Genomic DNA, 19,392 nt, shown 5'->3' with positions numbered 1-19,392 from the left:
AATACTTCAGATTGTTGACTGTGTTACAGCCACACCATACTGTTTTTTTTTTTTTTTATGACTGAGCACAAATGGATCCAAAGTTGAAGTCGGAAACAGAGAGGACAGCTAAAAACATAGACACATGGCGTTTGGCAAGAACTCCGTCTGCTTCCTCCTCCTCCTCCTCTGTTTCTTCCTGTGTAACTTTTCAGCCTCCTTCTTTCTCACTCTTTCATTTTTAGCTTAGTTTGTGTGCGTATTCACAAAGAAAATAAAGGGTACTGCATAAAGCAACAATACATTGACTGTTACAAGAAAGTATGCATGGGAGTCCAACAAACGTCACACAGAGCTTGTCAAGAGACCACACACACTTCGCCTCATTTATAAAGCCAGGCAGTGATTCAACCACTCCCACACTCCCTGATCGGCTTCTCATTCCCTCCCTCCACCTCTACTTTTACCCTCCGTCTTCCTTGTCTGCATCTCTGTGCTCTTGTTGATGTTATTGTCTGGATTGTATTGCACATCTCTTTGGCATCTGCTGAGGTTCCTTCTCAGAATTCCAGGAATGATCTACTGCATTGCCCTGGACCTGCTCAGAGCTGGCACAGATATTGTGGGATAAATCATCTGTTTCGGGCTAGGCAATACTACAATCAGTCTATTAATGGGTCTGTGTACAATGTGCATGTGTGTGTGTGTGTGTGTGTGTCTGTGTAAATACAGCACGCCTTGACACATGTTAACCTTCATCTCACAGCGTAACAACAACCATTTGTCAGAGAAAAGTACATGAAAAGACGAACTGAAAAATAAAAAGTCTGCCCCTTAACATTTCACCCACAGGCAAACCATTTTTTTGGGGTTTTTTTTGTGAATAAACACATTTGAAATACACACAGTTCTGCTTTTACCTCAAACGTGCACATTTGATTTTAAACTAAAAGGTTTAAACCAGCAGACAGACACTGCTGTGATCATAACATCTGCTGTGGGGAGTATCCCTCCCAACACAAAACTCTGATCCACAAGGAACAGGAATCACTTTAAAAAATGGACTGGCAGACAGATTACTGCTTAGTCCTCAGCAGACCATAAAATCCGCCTTTGACATTGTATTATTATTAAAAAGTCAAATATATGCATCTGATTGCCACTCAGAGAGCGACAGGTACATGGGGGGGAGATTGTGATCAGGCAAGTAGATGTCATCTGATTATGAGCACGCATTACTTCATACACAAGCATCAGGAACATGACTGGCCTCAAAACTTCAGACATGACTTTGATTATATGCAGATAGCTCCTGCTGGCGCCGGATCAGAGATGACAGGAGGCGCAGGGGTTTTCCCATCCTGCCTTTGTATAACTAATTTGAAAACATAAACAAAGATGTAGTTTGTTTTTGACTCCAGAAAATTGAACCCATACTTCATTTAGAAAGTTTATCAACATCAGAGTGTTGATTTCTGGAGGAAACTACCCTGATTCAGGCTTTTTTTTTTTTTTCAAAGCCTGAAGACATTTTGCCACAACTCTTTTGCTGGGGTTAGCAATAATTAAAACCATTGATGCTCTGACTTTAACCATTGATATATGGTCCTTCAATAATCTGTTGCTCCAGCAATAGAACTATAGACTTTGTTTCTTTATATTTTAGATGGTTTTAATCTTTTAACAAACAGTGATCCTCTTTTCTACCTATCCACTGTGTATATCTGTGCTTTTGAGGATAAAATAAAGTTGGATTAAACTGAACTGAACTGAATTTGTTTGGTCAGCACGCAGACAGGCAGAAGTGATCTTAGAAATATGCAGCAGTATTTTTACATTTGGTGCAAATTCAAAGAAAATATCCACAGTTGCCTGCATAAACCCCTATTGCTCTGCTAGTGCCTGAAGTGGACTTGTCAAAATCCCGAGAAAGTACAATTTAGAATGAACTGCAATGTTTTACAATCAGCAGAAATACAAACTTATTTGAATTAATTTCATAATTAAAAATGGCCTGCATCTATGTCCTCAAATCTAGAACTAAAATTACTTGTTAATTAATTTAAAGGTTAATCGCAGAAAAATGTATCAACATATAATTCATAATTTTAATACTTTTTAAGCAAAAATGCCAAACATTCCTTCTTTTACATTTTTGTACATGAATATCTTTGGGTTTTACACTGTTGATTGGACAATTTAAGTAATCTAAAGACAAAAAAAAAATGATTCCACTTTGCAGGACTACTCTACACACAAACGTTCCACTAATGCCTAAAAAACAGCACGTAAGTAAATAATTACATGGTTGAAAGGTTATTGTCTGTGTCCAGGTGTAGCACGTTGCTTTGCCTCCAGGAACAGCTGGGGGATATTAATACACCTGGAACACACATTTATGAATATGCCCAAAGGATCTGCAGTTTGACCCAGTAAAACACAAATGAACAAATGCAGATGATGGCGAAAAAAGGGGGTCACGATCACAAATCATGTTTGCATGGTGTACACTGACATCTTGCCTTTTCTGAGACGAGTTACGCAGGAAAAAAGTAAAAATATTTCCGTTGAATTGCTTCGTGCTGAAGAAGTTCAAATGAAACTTTTAACAGTGACACTGTGACCTGTCTGTGACACTGGACCTCTAGGAGCACTATCCATCAGACCAGGCATTCAGTTTCATGGGTGTTACTCTTGCAGATGTTTTCCCTTTTAAAAAAAGATACCGTGCACACCTTACATTGTGTTTTGTTGCCATAATTTACTCCAGTATTTTTTTTTTACTTTACCTCTTGCACACACACCTCTGAACCAATCTCGGGATATCATCTAAAAAAGCCTGCTTTTCCACACTTTGGGAGGGAAGCACATCTTGAAAGAACAAACAGACAGATGGAATTTCAAAACTGTACAAGGACAACAATTAACCAAGAAGCACGGAGGAGGAAAAATGTCTAACACTCTCCAGATTTCAGCACAGTGTTTTTATCAAACGCAGACTTTGTGGCCAGAACACGGGATAAAGTTTCTTTTTGAACACTGGGGGCATACAAATGTATTGCACCCTTCGAATATTAAAACATGTTGCCTGCCAGTAGCTCACAAAACTGTTGAACTGTTTGAACCATCTGCTTGCTTGTCTGCCCGCCCTTTCCTCACTTCTTTCTCTGTCTCTTTTTCTTCGCTCTGCTCTTTTCCATCAGCAAAAGCTTTAAAGAATCAACTTGGGTCCATTACTTCTTGGCTGCGCAGAGAGCATTTAGCGAAGGTCAAAGTGCAAAGGACAAAGAGGTCAGATAAAAGTAATCGAAGTCTTTACTATCAAAGTAAGACTAGCTTATAATGATAAATGTTAAATAACAACATACTTAAGTATCTGTTTCTTGACTTCATGTTGAAAAAAAAATCTTAATTGCAGTGACTGATGAGATTTTCAGCAACACTAATACTAAATATGAATAGTGCTATTACACAACCCTAACTAAAGCATTTTGTGACTGAGGCTGATGAGAACCCGTCCTGCCAACTCAACCATAAACAATGATTCACTTTAAAACTGAGAGCCCATCAGACTCTTGCTAGAGTCCTCTGCCAAACACTGTCCTGCTTGAGGGACAGCATTTTGGAAGAGATCTGCTATGACAGACACATAAACAAACTATCTTCACCTCTCTCTCCGGCTTTCACAGACACACACACACTTGTATTTAATGCATGCACAGACATGACACCACCCACTGTAGAAACACAGGCTGACATTCGGCACAAACAAAAGAATCCCACTCAATCCTCTAAAATCTGAAAAACGGATTTGCATAAAAATGAGAAGGAAAGATGATTTCACTTTTGGATATCTTGTGGCTTTTATTCAAAAGAAGAAGAAGAAAGAGAGAGGGAAGGGGGAAAAAAAAGGCTTTTGGAGACCCGGTCAGTGAGCATATCTCTTAAACAGCTGTGCAATCCCAGCCAAGACTAAGCACACACTGCTCATATTTTCCTTTAGCCTTCACTCTTCCCCGAGCTTCCAGCTTTGACACCTGCTTATGCAATCTGTTGCAGTAAGGTAGCCATGTGCTCACAGCAGTTTTAGTGAGGGAACTCATCACCACCCTCAGTAATTAAACTGAAGTTTAAGATAAAAACCCACCATTTCTATATTAGTTAGGTAAGCAATATGTTCTTATAATTAATTGTATATTATTAAATTGAAAAAATATGTAAACTCTTTGGAGGAAAAGCTTCGCTAGATTTGCTCCTGGTTATCCATTTACCAAGATAGGTTCAGGTATATGCCGTAAAGAACGCAGGTTTAAATAAAGACTGTTTGCTTTGGTAAAGTTCAAAGATGACTGTGGGTACGTGTAAGGTTTGCTGCAGTTAAAGTGCCAGTGAGAATCTATAAAAGGCTTTTGTCTACCTGTAACTGCACTGGGATCCATAACAGCAGTCAAGAGGTCAGGGGGACCCAAACATTTGAATTTAATGAAACTATTTATCATTTTGGGAAATACTACTTATTGAGAAGATATGTTTGTGAGTGTTATAGCCTTACAGAGGAGAATTAAATCCCCAAAGTGGACAGCCATAGCCTAACATGTCTGGAAATAAGGGGGGGAAAGAGGGAAGGAGGTCTGGCCTTCTGCAAAGTTAAAAACTCCTCTAACTTATTCTCAGGCAGAAAGCCTATTCCCAAAAGGTCAGGCTATTATTTTATTCTGACAATTAGCTGTCAATTTATGGATACAGAGCCAGTGAATCAAAATAAATTAATCATGTGAGATTTTAAACAAAGTTTGGATGCTTCTCCATAAGATTTAGATACAGCAATAATACATTCTTTCCATATGAAACTGTGGAAGACTCAGAACCTGATGTTTCAGATTTTCATAATGCACTTATTGAGACAATACAGCCAGCAGTCTTCCAAAAGTTTCCATCACCTCCGAGATCGTCTGACTGTTGTATACCTACAACAGCTGTATATTCACAAAGGATGCCAAAGTATAATCCCATAAGCAAACCCTAAACCAAACACATGGCTTACATATACTTTGCAAACCTGTTTTTATCTATAGGAATATGCAGTAATTAACCAACACCCCTGTGGCCAGAGAGAACTGTTGCCATCAGCGGTACAGCTTGCCCACAAGCAGCCATTTTGCAATCAAGAAATCTAAGGTTATTAAACTTGAAGTGGAAATAATTACAGTTTAAGATATGGCTGCAGCTCGAGCTGGGGCCACCACAGCATTGCTATTGTGTGATACACTGATTAAAACCACCTTGCAATGTGCAAAAACCCTAAACTCTTGGAACAAAAGGAATTATTTTCTCTTCACTAGGTTTTAAAAAGAGAGCAAAACAAATTACTCTGTAATTCAACACCATTTAGTGTAATATACATTCAAACAAAGAGCTCTTAAAAGAGCCAAATGGCTGCTTTTAAACCAGGCTTAGAAATAGAAATGACTTGGTGAAAGGTCTACTTTTATCCTCTTCACTCTTATTTATCTTAATTACAACTGTAATCACTGTGGCATTCACTCTTCCGTTCGAAATGCTATAAAACCAAATCATTTTATTATAGTGAATGTATGAAATTAAAGCTGTAAATCAGGACTCACTTCATCATGACCTCTGATTGGCTGCACATTTTACCTGCACATTCAGCAACGCTATATGCTTGCCAGAAACCTATCAGTGAAGAGAAGAGGCATGACATTTTCAAGTGGCTTCACAGTAGAAAGTATTTTTTTGACCTGGAGGCAAACATTTTGCAGGCTGTTCTACTCAGCAAGCACTCCTCACGGAGACATCAAAGAGAGGCTATTATCTTTTGTGCAACCCTTCAGCTCACATTTTCCACTGAGCGCAAAGCTACCTGTGCTAAACCTGGTAGCTATGACCTCCATGGACCTGTGGAGTCTGATTCTGTCTGATAGTCATGGTTATTAAAGCGGATAAAATGAAATCCTCACACCAATAGTGACCAAATGAGTGATTCTCAAACAACACCATGTCTTGTATAATCAACTGCAGCCTAATAGACTTCTGTCATTTCATTTTTCAGACGACTATTCAAACAAATCCTACCAGTGTTGAGAGAAAAAGAACACATTGAACAACACATTGTGTAAGTAGCCTTTCCACAGATATTACCCTTGGCTCTCGCCAAGAACACAAAGCCAATATTGTACTACTGGCCAATACAATTCACTATTTACTACCTTATGCTCAAGTCAATGAAAGACAAATAAAATGTCTGGCCCCCAAAACGTTTGGACTTAAAATATTAGAAACTAAAACTGTCCCTTTTCACAATGAGATTCATTGAGTATAAGATTCACAGTATGCTTTCAATTATGTCCAAGCTGGAGAGATCGCTCTCTGTAACTCCCTCAAAACCTACTAACTCCAACCTAATGGTGAATGTATGCTTTATATTTGTGAATGACACTCCTGTGTAAATGATAAAGATATCTTTTTGCAGATTTTTACCACAGATTTCAGTGTTACAGGTGCATTGCTCCACAAGAGCATCATATTCAAAAACTGCTGCAGGTCATGATAAAACTCAGTCTTCTGTTCTGATGCAACCTAGAAGAGCATTAAAGCAGTGGTTTGACATTTTGGGAACACACTTATCACACCTACCAACACCTACAGCTCACTAATTGACACGTTGTAGCTTGTTTGTTTAATCCAAATACAGGCAGAATTGTAAAAAAGAACAAATTGAAGTCTTATAGGTAGTTACATGCTTTAAATGGTTCTTGGCGTCCAGCACAGCGCCACCAGGCATTGTGCAAACCTCAGTGAAAAAGCCTCCTGGCTCTGACTCAGTAACAGTCACACACCAGACCCAAGTGGAGAACATCTTCTACCTCTACCTCTACCTCTGGGCAGAAAACACGCTAAAACCATCACGACACAGATAGCCTGGGTGAGAAGAGATTCAATATGGTCATCTTACCTCAAAGACCTCCTCATCCAGGATTCTGGTGCCAAAGACAGTAATGCCCTCTGTGCTGATGACGGCCTGGTCGCTTCTGCCGAGCGGCCTGATTACCTTCTTCTTACAGTCCACAATGATGGTAACACTCTTCTTCTCCACGCTGATAGCTACGCGATGCCATCTGTGCAGCAAAGAAGGAGGTCAGAAATACAAGAAAAATGCTCTTCCATTTCCTATTTAACAGAGCGGCTTTCACCTCCGGTTAAAAGAATAGTTTGATGTTTTGGGAAATACATTTATTTTCTCTCTTGATACAAGTATAATATTTGTAAAAGCTTAGAGCATGCAGCTGGTTAGCTTAGCTTAGCCTAACGTGACTGACTGAAAGACTGGAAGCAGCAAAAAGAGCGAACCTTCCTCTGTTTGGAAGTAAATCTCTCCTCAAATCTAGATTTTTTTTTTTTTTTGTCTGGTTTTAATATGAAGGTGGTTTTTTTTGTTTTGTTTTACCCTTCTGCAAATTCAGAAATGCAAATCGTCTAATTAGTTTTTCATCAAGTGGTCAACACTGATTGGGTTTGCACATAAAGGTCAGCACAGCTTGGGTCAAAGTTCAACAAATTATAATTGTTGGCATACTCCTTCTCTGCATCGATGCGAAAATCCCATAACTCATGGCACAAAACCATGTAAGTGTATTTTCCAACATGTTGGACTTTTGATTTGAATAAAGTATGTTTCATACTTTTGAGTATGCAGGGTAATACAGAATATTTACATTCAGTGAAAGACTGTATCAAAGTAAATCAGCAAAAGCCTTGATTTAAAAATCATCAGTATTTGATAAAACACTGGTTTATCTTGTTCAAAAATACAGAGGCAGCTCATTAGTACAAATTTGGAAAGGGTGAATTCCAGCTGTGTCAAAAAGGATAAACTGTAAACTACTTCAAGCTACATTTTTCTCATAATTGTAATTGAAAGCAATGACTGCACTTTTTCTGTAATAATTTACTGCAGACTATCAACAACACATGGAATCATTTCAAGGCCTTTCTGTTAGCGTTTATGTCAGTGATTGATGACGACATTTAACAGTGATTTGTATCAGCTTCATTGGACAGCTATGCGATTTATGAAGATCCTGCTCATCACTCTGTATCACTGTTGTAAATAATCTACAAAAGCAAAGGCTGTCATTAAATTGTTGCCAGCAATGTATTGCCATTAGTGTCTGACTTCTTACATGTGGTATTAATGACTGAACAAACATATGATAATAATAATAGAATCAGAGCCGTGTGTCTGTTTTCCAGGCTTGAAGAGGTAAGTATGTTCTGAGTGCTTGAGAAAATAATTTTAAGCAGATCGGTTTTGTTTTGCATTAAATATAAATCTTGATAAAAAATGGTCATAATGAACCTCAAAACATGCTGCTTTGTTTTGGAGCTGATGTCACATAAATCAAACTAAAAAAAATGGAATCAACACTAAAAAAATCCTAGATTTAATTTGACCACACAATGGGGCATAGAGAAGCAAAGATCCAAGAGGTACCACAGTCAGCCACCCACATCCGACTTCTGGCGTGTTAAAGCCTTCTCGAGAAGCAGTCAGTCACTTACTTGCCGTCAGCAAGGTTGATGGAGCGGAACAAAGGGTACTCCTCCGGGGCAGGCTTGCCATGCTGGTCCTCGTACAGGAAGACGGGGGCCCGGCCCACCTCCACGCCGAGCTGCTGGATGCCCTGCTGGTTGTACACGGACAGCAGGAAGGACTGGAGGCCAGCCTTGGGCTTGATGGTAAACAGGATAGAGAAATCTTCTGGGAAAACCCCCCCTGAAGGTGGAACAAGCAGCAGGCAAGCAGGTTAGTATGTTAGTGAAGAAAATCAGATACGTGGTTTATGGTAAATTCTGGTCAATGTACAAGTTTTACAATATTGCGCCGCGTCAGATTAATACAATTACACACAGTACAACAACAGTATTTTCAATTAAATGTTATGAAATAAATCTTCCAGGGAGTGTTTTCTCCATTCCTGATCTACATTTCCTTCTTAAGTTAAAGGAAAAGTTTGTAAAAAAAAAAACAACAACTCGTATTCATTCTGACAGTTAGATACAGTTTTTAACGAAAGAGCCATAGCACATTCAGAGAGGTTTAGAGGTGCTACTAGACAGGATTTTTTTTTTTTTTTTAATCTTTGGACAGAGCCAGGCTAGCCGTATTGCTAACTCATTACTAGTGCTTAATATTTATTATTCAGACATGAAAGTATATTATCAATTTTCTCATGACTCTCAGTGAGGAAGCAAATAAGCATATTTCTCCAAATGTTAAAGCCATTCTGCTTTGATAGAGAGCTCTTCCACTTGTATTTGAGCATAATTGACATGAAAAGCATTACATTGCAAAGCATTGTGTGTTGCAGACTCCCTTTTACCTCATACCCTGTCTTTTAAGCATCTTCTACTTCTATAAACAAGGGCAATCGTATTGTTAAAGAGAGTAATGAGGAGTTTATTAGCCCTCTAACTTTCTCTTCTCACATTAAACCCTGAAGTCTAGACAACTGGACCTGAGGCAGTGTTTATTAAGGAAGCAGAAAGAGACCGTGGCGTGTCCAAAAAAGGACACAGTCGCGGTGATGCAGCCACTTTAATTTTACAAGGGCTATAAATACAACAACTCAAACAAATGTCACATTTTTAAAACCATAATAGCTCGGTTCAATGAAAAAATAACTAATCCTGATCAAATAAAAGTCCAATTATTCTGACTGAGGACATTTCAACACCTTACTTCATGGCACCTCCAATGCCTCACCTCTCAGGCTTAATTATATTCTTCAAATTTCCGTAAGTGAACATGCAAGGTGTGCTGGCGGTTTGGGCCAAAAATTACAGAGACTTGCTTTCTCATGCCTTAAAATATTTTGCACTTTCTTTTTGTTCTTTGAAACTCACCCAAATCCGTAAAGACTAACGCACACTGCACAGAATGAGACAATTTATTTAACAGGACTCAGATCCTAATAAATTTCTCTACACTTTCTTGCCAAGTCAGTTTGGAGTAAGAAAGCAACTGGGAGCTCTTTCTACACTGTGCTCCAGTCATAAAGAAATAATTGAATTTTATAGTTAATTTATTATGTATTGTATTTTGCACAATAGGGTGTTTTGTTTCCCAATATTTCAGATGAATAAAAGTAACAAACAACACAAAATAATTTATAATTTTTATCCAATTGGTTTTCCTGTAAGTCTTGTCCTTTACGGTTCAATATCAAACATTCAGATGAGCTCATTCTCTTGTTTCTCTGATTTCTTTGATTGACAAACAGCCGGGCAACAGACTATGAGTCAGGGAATACACTTACTGCCCTTTAGATTTCAATACGTCAACCACATTTTGCGTACTTGAGTCTGCCAGCAATCAAATTTGAAGAAAGACACTTTATGGAACAAGATCAGCCCACAAAACATCAATCAACAGCTAACTTTTCTGAAAAGATGGTGGATTTCCCCAAAATATCAAATAACAACAATCCTGCATTGCTCTCTTTACTTTTGTTTACATAACAATTCATACGCCAGGTGCTGAGTGACTTTCATCCCCTCAGGGCTTTTGGAGGCAACTAAAACTCTACTGAAATGCATTGTGATCCTCTGGAAAATAACGGCTGAATGTCATTGTGTTTTGGAGCACCGATATTTAGAGGGAAGGGTTCCATTAAAGTTATTCATTTTATTACTTTTTGTTATTTCATTGTGAAATAGAAACTTCTTTAAGATGTTTTTTTTTTTTTTTTTTTAATTTTGCCATTTAGTAGTTCAAGACAAAAGCATCCGTCATACTTTCATCTGAGCAATGATTTGTTTGAGCAGCCATTCAAATAGTATGACTTCAACCGACATGGCATGAATTGCCTTTATGTTTTGTAGAGTCAGATTCTCCTCTGGATGAATTGAAATAACTTCATGATGATCCTCCAATTATTCATCCACCAACACCATTAAGTCTTGCATATCAACTAATTACTGAGTTATTTATTTTGTGAGAGGCACTGATTGTCTGGAAACAGCAATAGACAAAGCTTCCCGATTCAGTGAAAATGCTGGTAACATGTGAGAGGTGCAGAGTTAGTTTACCTGGGAAGAGTTGTTTGGTTGGAGCGCTGATCTGAACCTTCTTTCCCACTCGGTAAGCTATGTCGGGTTTGGATCCTCTCCGGACTGTGCAGAAGCCCGGGGCTTTCCGTACTCCTTCAGGAGTGCTCTGGAAGTCTAGCACCTTCAGTACATCCACTGGTTCAGCTGTGGAGGCAGAACAGTAAAGTGATTAAATCACCAAATGCTACATGGGCAGCAACATTACATAACATGATGCGTAGCAATGAGCTATTTGGAGAATGCATTTGTCCAAAGTTGAGTGCTCTGTCACCGTTTCGCAGATGTGGAATTTATTTGGGTGGTGCACTCACAACCACAAAAATGGTTTCTGTGAGGGTTAGCTTTTTTGTAGTTATTAGTTGTTATAAATATTAATGTTATGTCATTGTTGTTTATGACATTTTTAAAGGTATATGTGAAAATATAGGTGAAATTTCTCCTTTGATGCTGCATTCATGTGCAGTTGTAAAGTTAGGGAAAACTACTACTCTGATCAGGTGTCAGCTCGTAAATGAGATATTGTTTCAAGGTCAACTTTTAAAAGTCAGAGTAAATTCTTAGTCTACTGGAAACTCAGACTCATGTACACAGATAATGAACATTAAACTGATTGCTAAAGCCATCTTAGCTGCATGTGCTCCCACGATGTAGATTAAGCTAATTCAATTTAAAGTAAAAAAAAAAAAATACAGACATCGATGAAATATAAATGATTGGGTTATACAACTTGGATTAAAATGCTTTTTATTGTTTTATATTATTAACGTGTGTGTTGCATGTAATTTTAGAGTACACTGTAAGCATAATTCAGTAGTTTACAGAAAATCTAAGTGGACATGGCATGTTGATAATAAATAAACATGTACACCCATTCCACTCCTTTGCTTGTGGAGGGATTGTTGGCCAAATCTGTCAGTTCAACCAGTTGTTCGTTTATGAGCTGCCTTGGCAGAGGAGCAGTAAAAAAAAATCTTAAGAACCATTCAGCAGACATAATTGGCCTGCCCCCTCCTCACCTCCACTGCTTCCCCCTCAGCCCAAAAAAACCCACAGCACCTATGGGATGATAAAACTCATTGCTGCTGATCACCGGCTCCTTGGAATAAGGAGAACACAGAAGGGGGGGGAGCAGCTTTACAAGCTTCTTAGCACTACTAAGCTTCTTTTCTATGAATGGACCTGGAACTCGGGGGTAAAACTACTGTGCAGTGCAGTCATAAACACCGCTTCTCAGCTCTTCTCCCTCCTGCTGTTGCTTCATTCTAGTCTTTCCCTCGGCGTCTCCTTCTGTACCTGTTTTTCATCTTAAACGTCTGTCTCTCCCGTTGCTCGAGGCGCATCATTAGTTACAGTGAGATTATGGGGGAAATACAGAAGGCCTAATAGGGTATGTTTTGAGACTACTGTTGGGAGCGCTGACGTCCAGTAAAGCGTCGTTTGTGATTTAATGCAGATTTGCCTCAGGTATTTACTTAAAAAAAAAAAAAAAATACAGTAAGTAGAGGTCACTAATTCAAGATCATTATGAGTGCTGGCGTGGATACAAAAGTAAACCTACATACAGAATTAGTCACGAGGGAAAACAACAGAGAAGGAGTACTGTAGGTCTCGTTACTTATGTGTACGTTCAGTGTCAACTGAAGCAATCCATTTATTATAAAATACACACAAGCATACAATATTGGCTATCTGACGCCATGAAAACAACAAGAGGGGTGTTGATGTTAGCACAACTGATAGAGGGTTTTTGCCACTAAAGGTAATATTGGGGAGTTTGAACATTTTCAATAAGCCAATTACCCTAAACAACCTATCAGTCTGGCTCTTGTGTCGCTTTAATGTATTTCAAACCTACTTCTTTACAGCGATTATGTAATTTTGGCTGACCAGACAGTTACACGGCGAAATGGGTTTTACGCTAACATTAGTATTAGCCATCACCAAGTTACTAGTCATACCAGGACAGTATACAAAAACCCTGAATGTAGTGAAATAATAAAGGCTGGGTTTTATTCCTTATGAATAAAACTTTAACTTTTTGAGAGGATGAAGTGTCCTCTTTCAAAAGTTAGGCTACATAGTTTAACTTTAAATAATCAGTCTGCAATAAAATTGGGATTGATTACCTTATATTCATGTTGGTATGCGCTACATTTTGTGTTTTAATTGCTACTAACATACTGTTATTTGGTCAAAACCACTTTATGAACACCGTACATGTATCTACTGTTGAACAGCAACATACTAAAAGACTTTAAGACTGCAGTATTGGCCTGATGACTAAACCATCCAGAAACGTGTTCTCCCCCAAAATAAAAGGTGAAAATAAAAAGTTAAATGTAGGTCAAATGCAGAAAATAAAATGACGAGCAGTTAAATCTCTCCAAATCAAAATAAAATCACTCCAAACCAAACTCAGTGCACCCAAAGTATTAAAAGCTGGTAGTTTAACTGTTAGACCAACCACAGCAACAAAAGCCAGCACAACTGTGTCCAGTCATCACATTATTTTACATTTCACTGACATTGTCTTTTCACCGAGTCAAAGGCAGGATGTATCCTGTTCAAAGGCCCAGTAATGATAAACAGTGTCTGAACGCTCAGCTTAAAATCCCACAGGGGACAATAAGGCCTTTACAGGAAGGCAGATAACAGGCTTAATGTAAAATCTCCCTTCCAAGAAAAAAAAAAACACAAAAAAAACTAGATTCATGTGTTTGATACCGCAAGAAAACCTTATGGGAAAATTATTTAAAGGGATCAGACAAAAGCCTTTCCTGAAGTCTGAACGGCAGACAATCTTCTCATTGGCCTTATAAAACTGCCCTAAACTCTCTGGACCAGAAAGACAGGAAGGCAATACAGACAAGTATACTAACTAAAATAACATATGCTGGTGGTGACCAAAAAATTTAAAGAAACATAATGTAATGCTATAAACCTTTTCCACATCAATAGAAGAACCATATGTTCTTTAATTTCAAGCAAAATATAGTCTAGCCTGTCTTAGCCTACAGTTTTACCATATCATTTAACTGTGCAGTGCCTCTTTTTAAAACCTTTCAACAAATATCTATAGTTGATACTAAAATAATTATATTTGCCCTTTTAATAGTTGCCATTTTCTAAGTCATGTGGCACAGGAAGACAGGAAGTGCTGATTGCGCAGTTCCTGTTCGCTTTTAGTGACCAGGAGGGGGTCTGATCGGTGGAGCCACAAGTCCACATGCTGAAACCATTATGGCACTGGCACCACTCCCCCCTCCACCTCCCTCCCCCAACTAAAATAATACATGAGACTAAAGTAAGAAAGGCCCCATCCCTGTAGCTACTTCTCCTGTGGCCAGAAAAATAACAGCTTGAGAGGTGAATCAAACCCGCCTGATTTGAGCACATGCTCGGGGGTTGGGTCTCGAGTTTAAGCTCATATGAAGTTGTCCAGATCCGCTCTTTAAGTGACGGAGCTGATTGGAGTCATCTATGCTGTTATTGGTGCAGAAAATCAGATGCCACAGCTCATGAATTTGATTTGCTGAGAGTACAAAGCAAGCTGCACTGTACTCTGCAATCAAGCAATGTTGGATGTCTGTACTACAGGACTGAATTTGATAGAAATGTAAAAGTAACGTTTATCAACTGATGGGGGAAAAGGAGTACAAAAAGGCTTTGTGACTGCCACTGCGAGCAATTTAACAGACAGACGACCAAACTGACTTCTGACTCAAACACAGACAGAATAAAATCCAAATGTGAGGAACCAAATCACGCTAAATGCCTCATAAAAATGAAAATAGTCTGTGGCTCTCCTGAATATTGTCCCGAGTACAAAGCTACTGGTTCTTGAAAAAAAAAAAAAAAAAAAAAGAAAGCTTGGACTAAAGGTCTCTTTGTGAGTTTTAGAATGCCTTTCTGCATTACTGCATACCTCAAGGCCTCATATATTCCAGATGTGCTGAATTGGCCAGGAACCCCCCCTTCCCCTCCTCCACACACAGAGAGACCCACCCACCAGCACCCTCAACTCTTCAGCCCCTTCTCCTCCCACAACCATTGCTTCACAGAAGCCCTGAAAAACAGGCAATATCCCAAAACCATTAAAGACCCCAAAATGAGTAGGCAAAGCTTTTTTTTTTTTTTTTTTTTTTTTTTTTAACTTTTCAGCCTCGTAGGAGGTCGAGCCAACGCGCTATGCCCTGAACACTTTTCTATGAAAAATAATATCCTTCCACCCTGAAAAGAAATAAACCATATTCTAATGATAAGGATGTAAAACCACGAGAGAGAGAGAGAAGACAGTTCTCTCGAGCTAAAGGTACCAAAAGCAGTCAGAGACTCTCCGCAGTCTTGTCTGAGTGGTAATTTGTCAGTCTCTCTGATTTTTAATGACACATCTTTCTGGCTGCCTTAGGGGACTTGTGATATACTATCTGCCATGTTAACAAGGCACTAACATGACAAAGAAGTGTGATTTCCCCTGAAGCACTGAAGCATGTAGTGACATGAGAGACCTCTGAAAAATCATGAAAGCAATTTCACCAGCAGACCCTAGCACATTAAAATACAATTTTCAGCTGAACAGGCACAATTTCCAGCAGCCCCCCCATCCCATAACTTATTGGAGCCATACAGTTTGATGTTTAAGTTTAGACTTATGATTAACATTTCAATCTATGACATTCTGACTTAATGTTTCTGTAGCTTTGTGGTCATGAAGCAGCATCTTGGGATGTCTTGTCGGTCTTTTTCGTGTCACTGCCATCTACTGAGAGTTGGAAGCATAGGCAGCAATTAAAGTACATTGGAAGGCCTGTAAATGTTTGCGAGCACATCATGCAATTATGGTGAGTTTAAAAAATCTGTCATAGTGAAGAAAGATGGGCAATGGGCAAGGCATGCCATTGTGGTATTTGCTTTCATGATCTTTTCATTTGGCACCTTTGCAATTTGCCCTCTGCTGAGTTATTTCTTCATGTATCATAGGAAGTGTACAACACTTAAAAACAATGGAAGATGATGGTTCTGTAGGACACATTACACAAATGACCAACTGCTGTATATATAATTACCTTCTGATTAACATTTTCATGAAGAGATATTGGATACCATTTTTTTTTTTTAATAAGGCTTTGATAAAATAATTCAAGTATTTGGAAGTCTGTATAGTAACTGATCTGCTGTCAAAACCACAGATATTAAAAAGTTACATTAAAATAGAAGTACAACTTTGAAACAGACAAACTTATCCTGGCAAAAGCCTACAGTACGGTGCGGATGTCTCTATCCTTTCACAGACAAAGGAAATATAACAGAATTTAATGTGACCCACATATGTGTTTTTAAAGCAGAAAAAATACTCCAGATTCTTTTTTTTTTCTTTTTTCCATCGACGCCCCTTCTTGGAATTAGTGGGAGCCTGGATAATGTGGAAAGATGGTGATACTTCAGGCCAGAATATGAATTTCACTCCCAGAGGTCCCCAGTCTGGAGCCCAGTTATTATATGAACCTTGAAAATCCATCACAAAATGTCATTGTTTAAAGTTATACTGTTCTACCGTAAACTCTGTTGACAGCTGTCAAATGATGATAACAATAAGGCAACCCACAGACCTATCAATCACAACAAAAAGTGAAGTTTAGTGTCTATTTTATAGCCTTTGTGAATTTGATTTAACTATTGGGCTCAGAGTATACTGATATTTTGTGAAAAAAGTGATGTACTATCTGTGGGCTGCTGATTAGATTACCAAATGTCGTGCGTAAAAGTTATGCGTAAAACCTTAACGGTTTCCAGCAGTACTTGCAAGTAGAGTGGAATATAAATACACAAGGGATTTGTTTGTGTGATAACTTATCTGTGCCAGCTTCCAAAACTATGCAGCAGACTGAGTGTAGAGTATACCACTAATGAGCGTCATCATTGCTCACTGATAATTTTTACGCACACATTTTACGCAGAGCTCAGGGCTATTTGTGTCAAGAAGAAATCAACACCGTCAGCCCTCTCCTCGTTGACCACACCTGGATGGCAGACATTAGCTACTTAGATACTCAGAGGAAAGAGAGACCAACCTCTCCCTCTGATTGTGCCAAGAATAAACTTTAAATCACTTCAAATCTAACATTAATTTCGACGTCATGGTATAAAATGAAAGTTTAAGACAGGTTTCAATTTAATAACGTCAAAGTCACCAACAAAGCTTAGAGACACAACTTGTGATGACACAGCAAATCCAATTTAAAGGTTATTAAATCTTGGATCAAATTTCAGCCACATGATTTTGCCTCAATTGGTGACAACCAACAACGAACTTGGAAAAGAAAAAATGATCATAATTACTCCAAATATTAAAAATAATAAAACAAAAAAAAAAGATCTAGTAACTTCCGTAAATTCTACTAAACTAAAAATCTGTACAGAGGTGAGTTGAATTGACGGCATCTGGCATTAATTGAAATAAAAGTTGAGAGCCAGTCGTTGGCTACCTCCTAAGATTACTGCCATCTGCGGGCTGTCTGCCAGCCCTTGGGACTCTCTCAAGTTGTCCGGGATGCCCTGGAGTTGGCACAGTGACTGAGGTGTGTGTAGCAATATGCAGCTTCTTACCTGCTCCGACGTTGGCAGTTTGTAGGATTAAAATTAATGTGACCACAGCGGTTAGCGTTGAATCCCATAACCATCTTTTCGTTTTCCACCTGGTGGTCCACCTTCCCATCTCCATGATGAGCGCCCGCAGCTATACAAAAATTGGGCGACTTTCTTTAAAATTCGGTCCCTTCCACAATCCACAGAAATTGTACTTATATACTACAACGCCATGTGTGAAAGTATAAGGATGCCTCTCACAGCCAGACTGGGCCCTTCAGATCCGCTCCCCCTCTTAGCCCAGCTCTCACACAGATGGTAAAAGGGCTCTCATGAAAAAAGCGCAAACCACTCCGCTCCCTGAGAGTTGCGCACCGTGAGGAGGCAGGACAAACGCCGCAACACTGAACCTGAACCGACTGTAAGATACTGACACTGGAAAATCCTCCGCTCATCAAATCACCAGTCGGGAAAGTTCTCGGGGCCCGCCCCCTGTGCTTTGGAAGAGGTCTAAACAGCATCAAGCGGAGCATCACTACAACAAACTAATTACAGGACACGGAGCAGTATCCTTCCGAGAACTCTGGGAGCACCTTTAACTACGTTGACTTATCAAGCTGAGGACACAGATGTGCAATACATTAACACAACAAATAAATGAAAGTGTCTCATTCCCTAAACATTAAGATAAACAAGCTTAATAGGAACAGAGCAGGAGATACAGAAGCAGAGGCACGAAACCAAATGCAAGACAGAATATGCAAATTAAGCGGTGGGGTGGAGCTGTTATTTTAGAAGTTTCCTGACAGCATAAGAATGTGAAATGAGAGCCTGAATAGTCCCTGCAAGGGCTAATATAAATGCCTCAGTGGCCAAAATTAAATGTTTTCCAGAATGTAGGAATTTCCTCAAGGAGCCCTTGGATTTTCTTCTCTTTTTTTTTTTTTTTTAGGACAGCAGGGCTTCTGACGTCTAACGATAATTAATGGTAAAAGATGACTGGAACAAATAATGGCAGCACAGGTGTTAACTACACAGAGTTTAGCCCTTGATTTGTTTTTCCTTGTGTACAATGAAAGACGGCTTCAACAGTGTAATGGCCATTGTCACACAAAGCCAAACCACATTTCAGATAATTTGTCATTAACATGTTTTATCACAAAGCAGAAACTAGAATCACGGGCTGAGCAGATTTAGTATGTTGAGGTGATGATTTTCCACAGCACTGTGCAGGTGTAACTGATTAAATAGAAATGGTTTGGATCCCCTATAATAGGGATCAAGAATAAAAACTTATGCAGATCAATGGCAACATGCCTAGAAGACGCAGTTTTGCAGAAGTGTGGCTTTGATTAGTAGTTTTCGACTCCAGGCTGTGCAGGACCAGCGGTCTGATTTATTAGGGCCACGTAATTTTTAAAGATGTATTTACTCAGAGAAATTTGCTGAGCATTTGTATATTTACATGCGTTCACATCTGGTTGCAGCTTTGTAAAACCACAGTTTTGTACTGCTGGCCGCTTTGCAGCGCTTGCTCGCGAGCACTTTGGCGGCAGTTAAGGGAAGGATGGTTCTCAATTCCTTTCAACTTTCCTACCTGATTGGGAATAAACCTGAGTACTGATGATCGTAAAAAGAGGAGGTGTCCAAAGCCAAGCTAGTGGCTCTGTTTGTAATTAGGCACAGAGGTGCTGATGT

General features: G+C 39.0%; 1 protein-coding gene across 2 annotated transcripts in view; it reads right to left on the bottom strand.

Annotated features, from left to right (window-relative positions):
- LOC138617417 (collagen alpha-1(XI) chain-like) overlaps positions 1 to 18,059 on the bottom strand; it is an 82,864-nt gene extending 64,805 nt beyond the window's left edge. For both annotated transcript variants that reach the window (XM_069692415.1, XM_069692416.1), the window contains exons 1-4: positions 17,716 to 18,059; positions 11,089 to 11,253; positions 8,560 to 8,773; positions 6,953 to 7,115 (exon numbers count right to left, since the gene is read on the bottom strand). In XM_069692415.1, coding sequence (XP_069548516.1) covers positions 6,953 to 7,115; positions 8,560 to 8,773; positions 11,089 to 11,253; positions 17,716 to 17,830 — 657 coding nt within the window. In that variant the 5' untranslated portion in view covers positions 17,831 to 18,059. The remainder of the gene's footprint in view (positions 1 to 6,952; positions 7,116 to 8,559; positions 8,774 to 11,088; positions 11,254 to 17,715) is intronic.
- Between the last annotated feature and the right edge of the window lie 1,333 nt (positions 18,060 to 19,392).

The sequence above is a fragment of the Brachyistius frenatus genome, unplaced genomic scaffold (assembly GCF_029030835.1).
Source record: "Brachyistius frenatus isolate BFR_SWC_R1_liver_20210118 unplaced genomic scaffold, ASM2903083v1 Contig_12, whole genome shotgun sequence".
Lineage (NCBI taxonomy): Eukaryota > Metazoa > Chordata > Actinopteri > Embiotocidae > Brachyistius > Brachyistius frenatus.
Note: the sequence above shows the minus strand (reverse complement) of the source record. Positions and strands in the feature narration are given on the sequence as shown.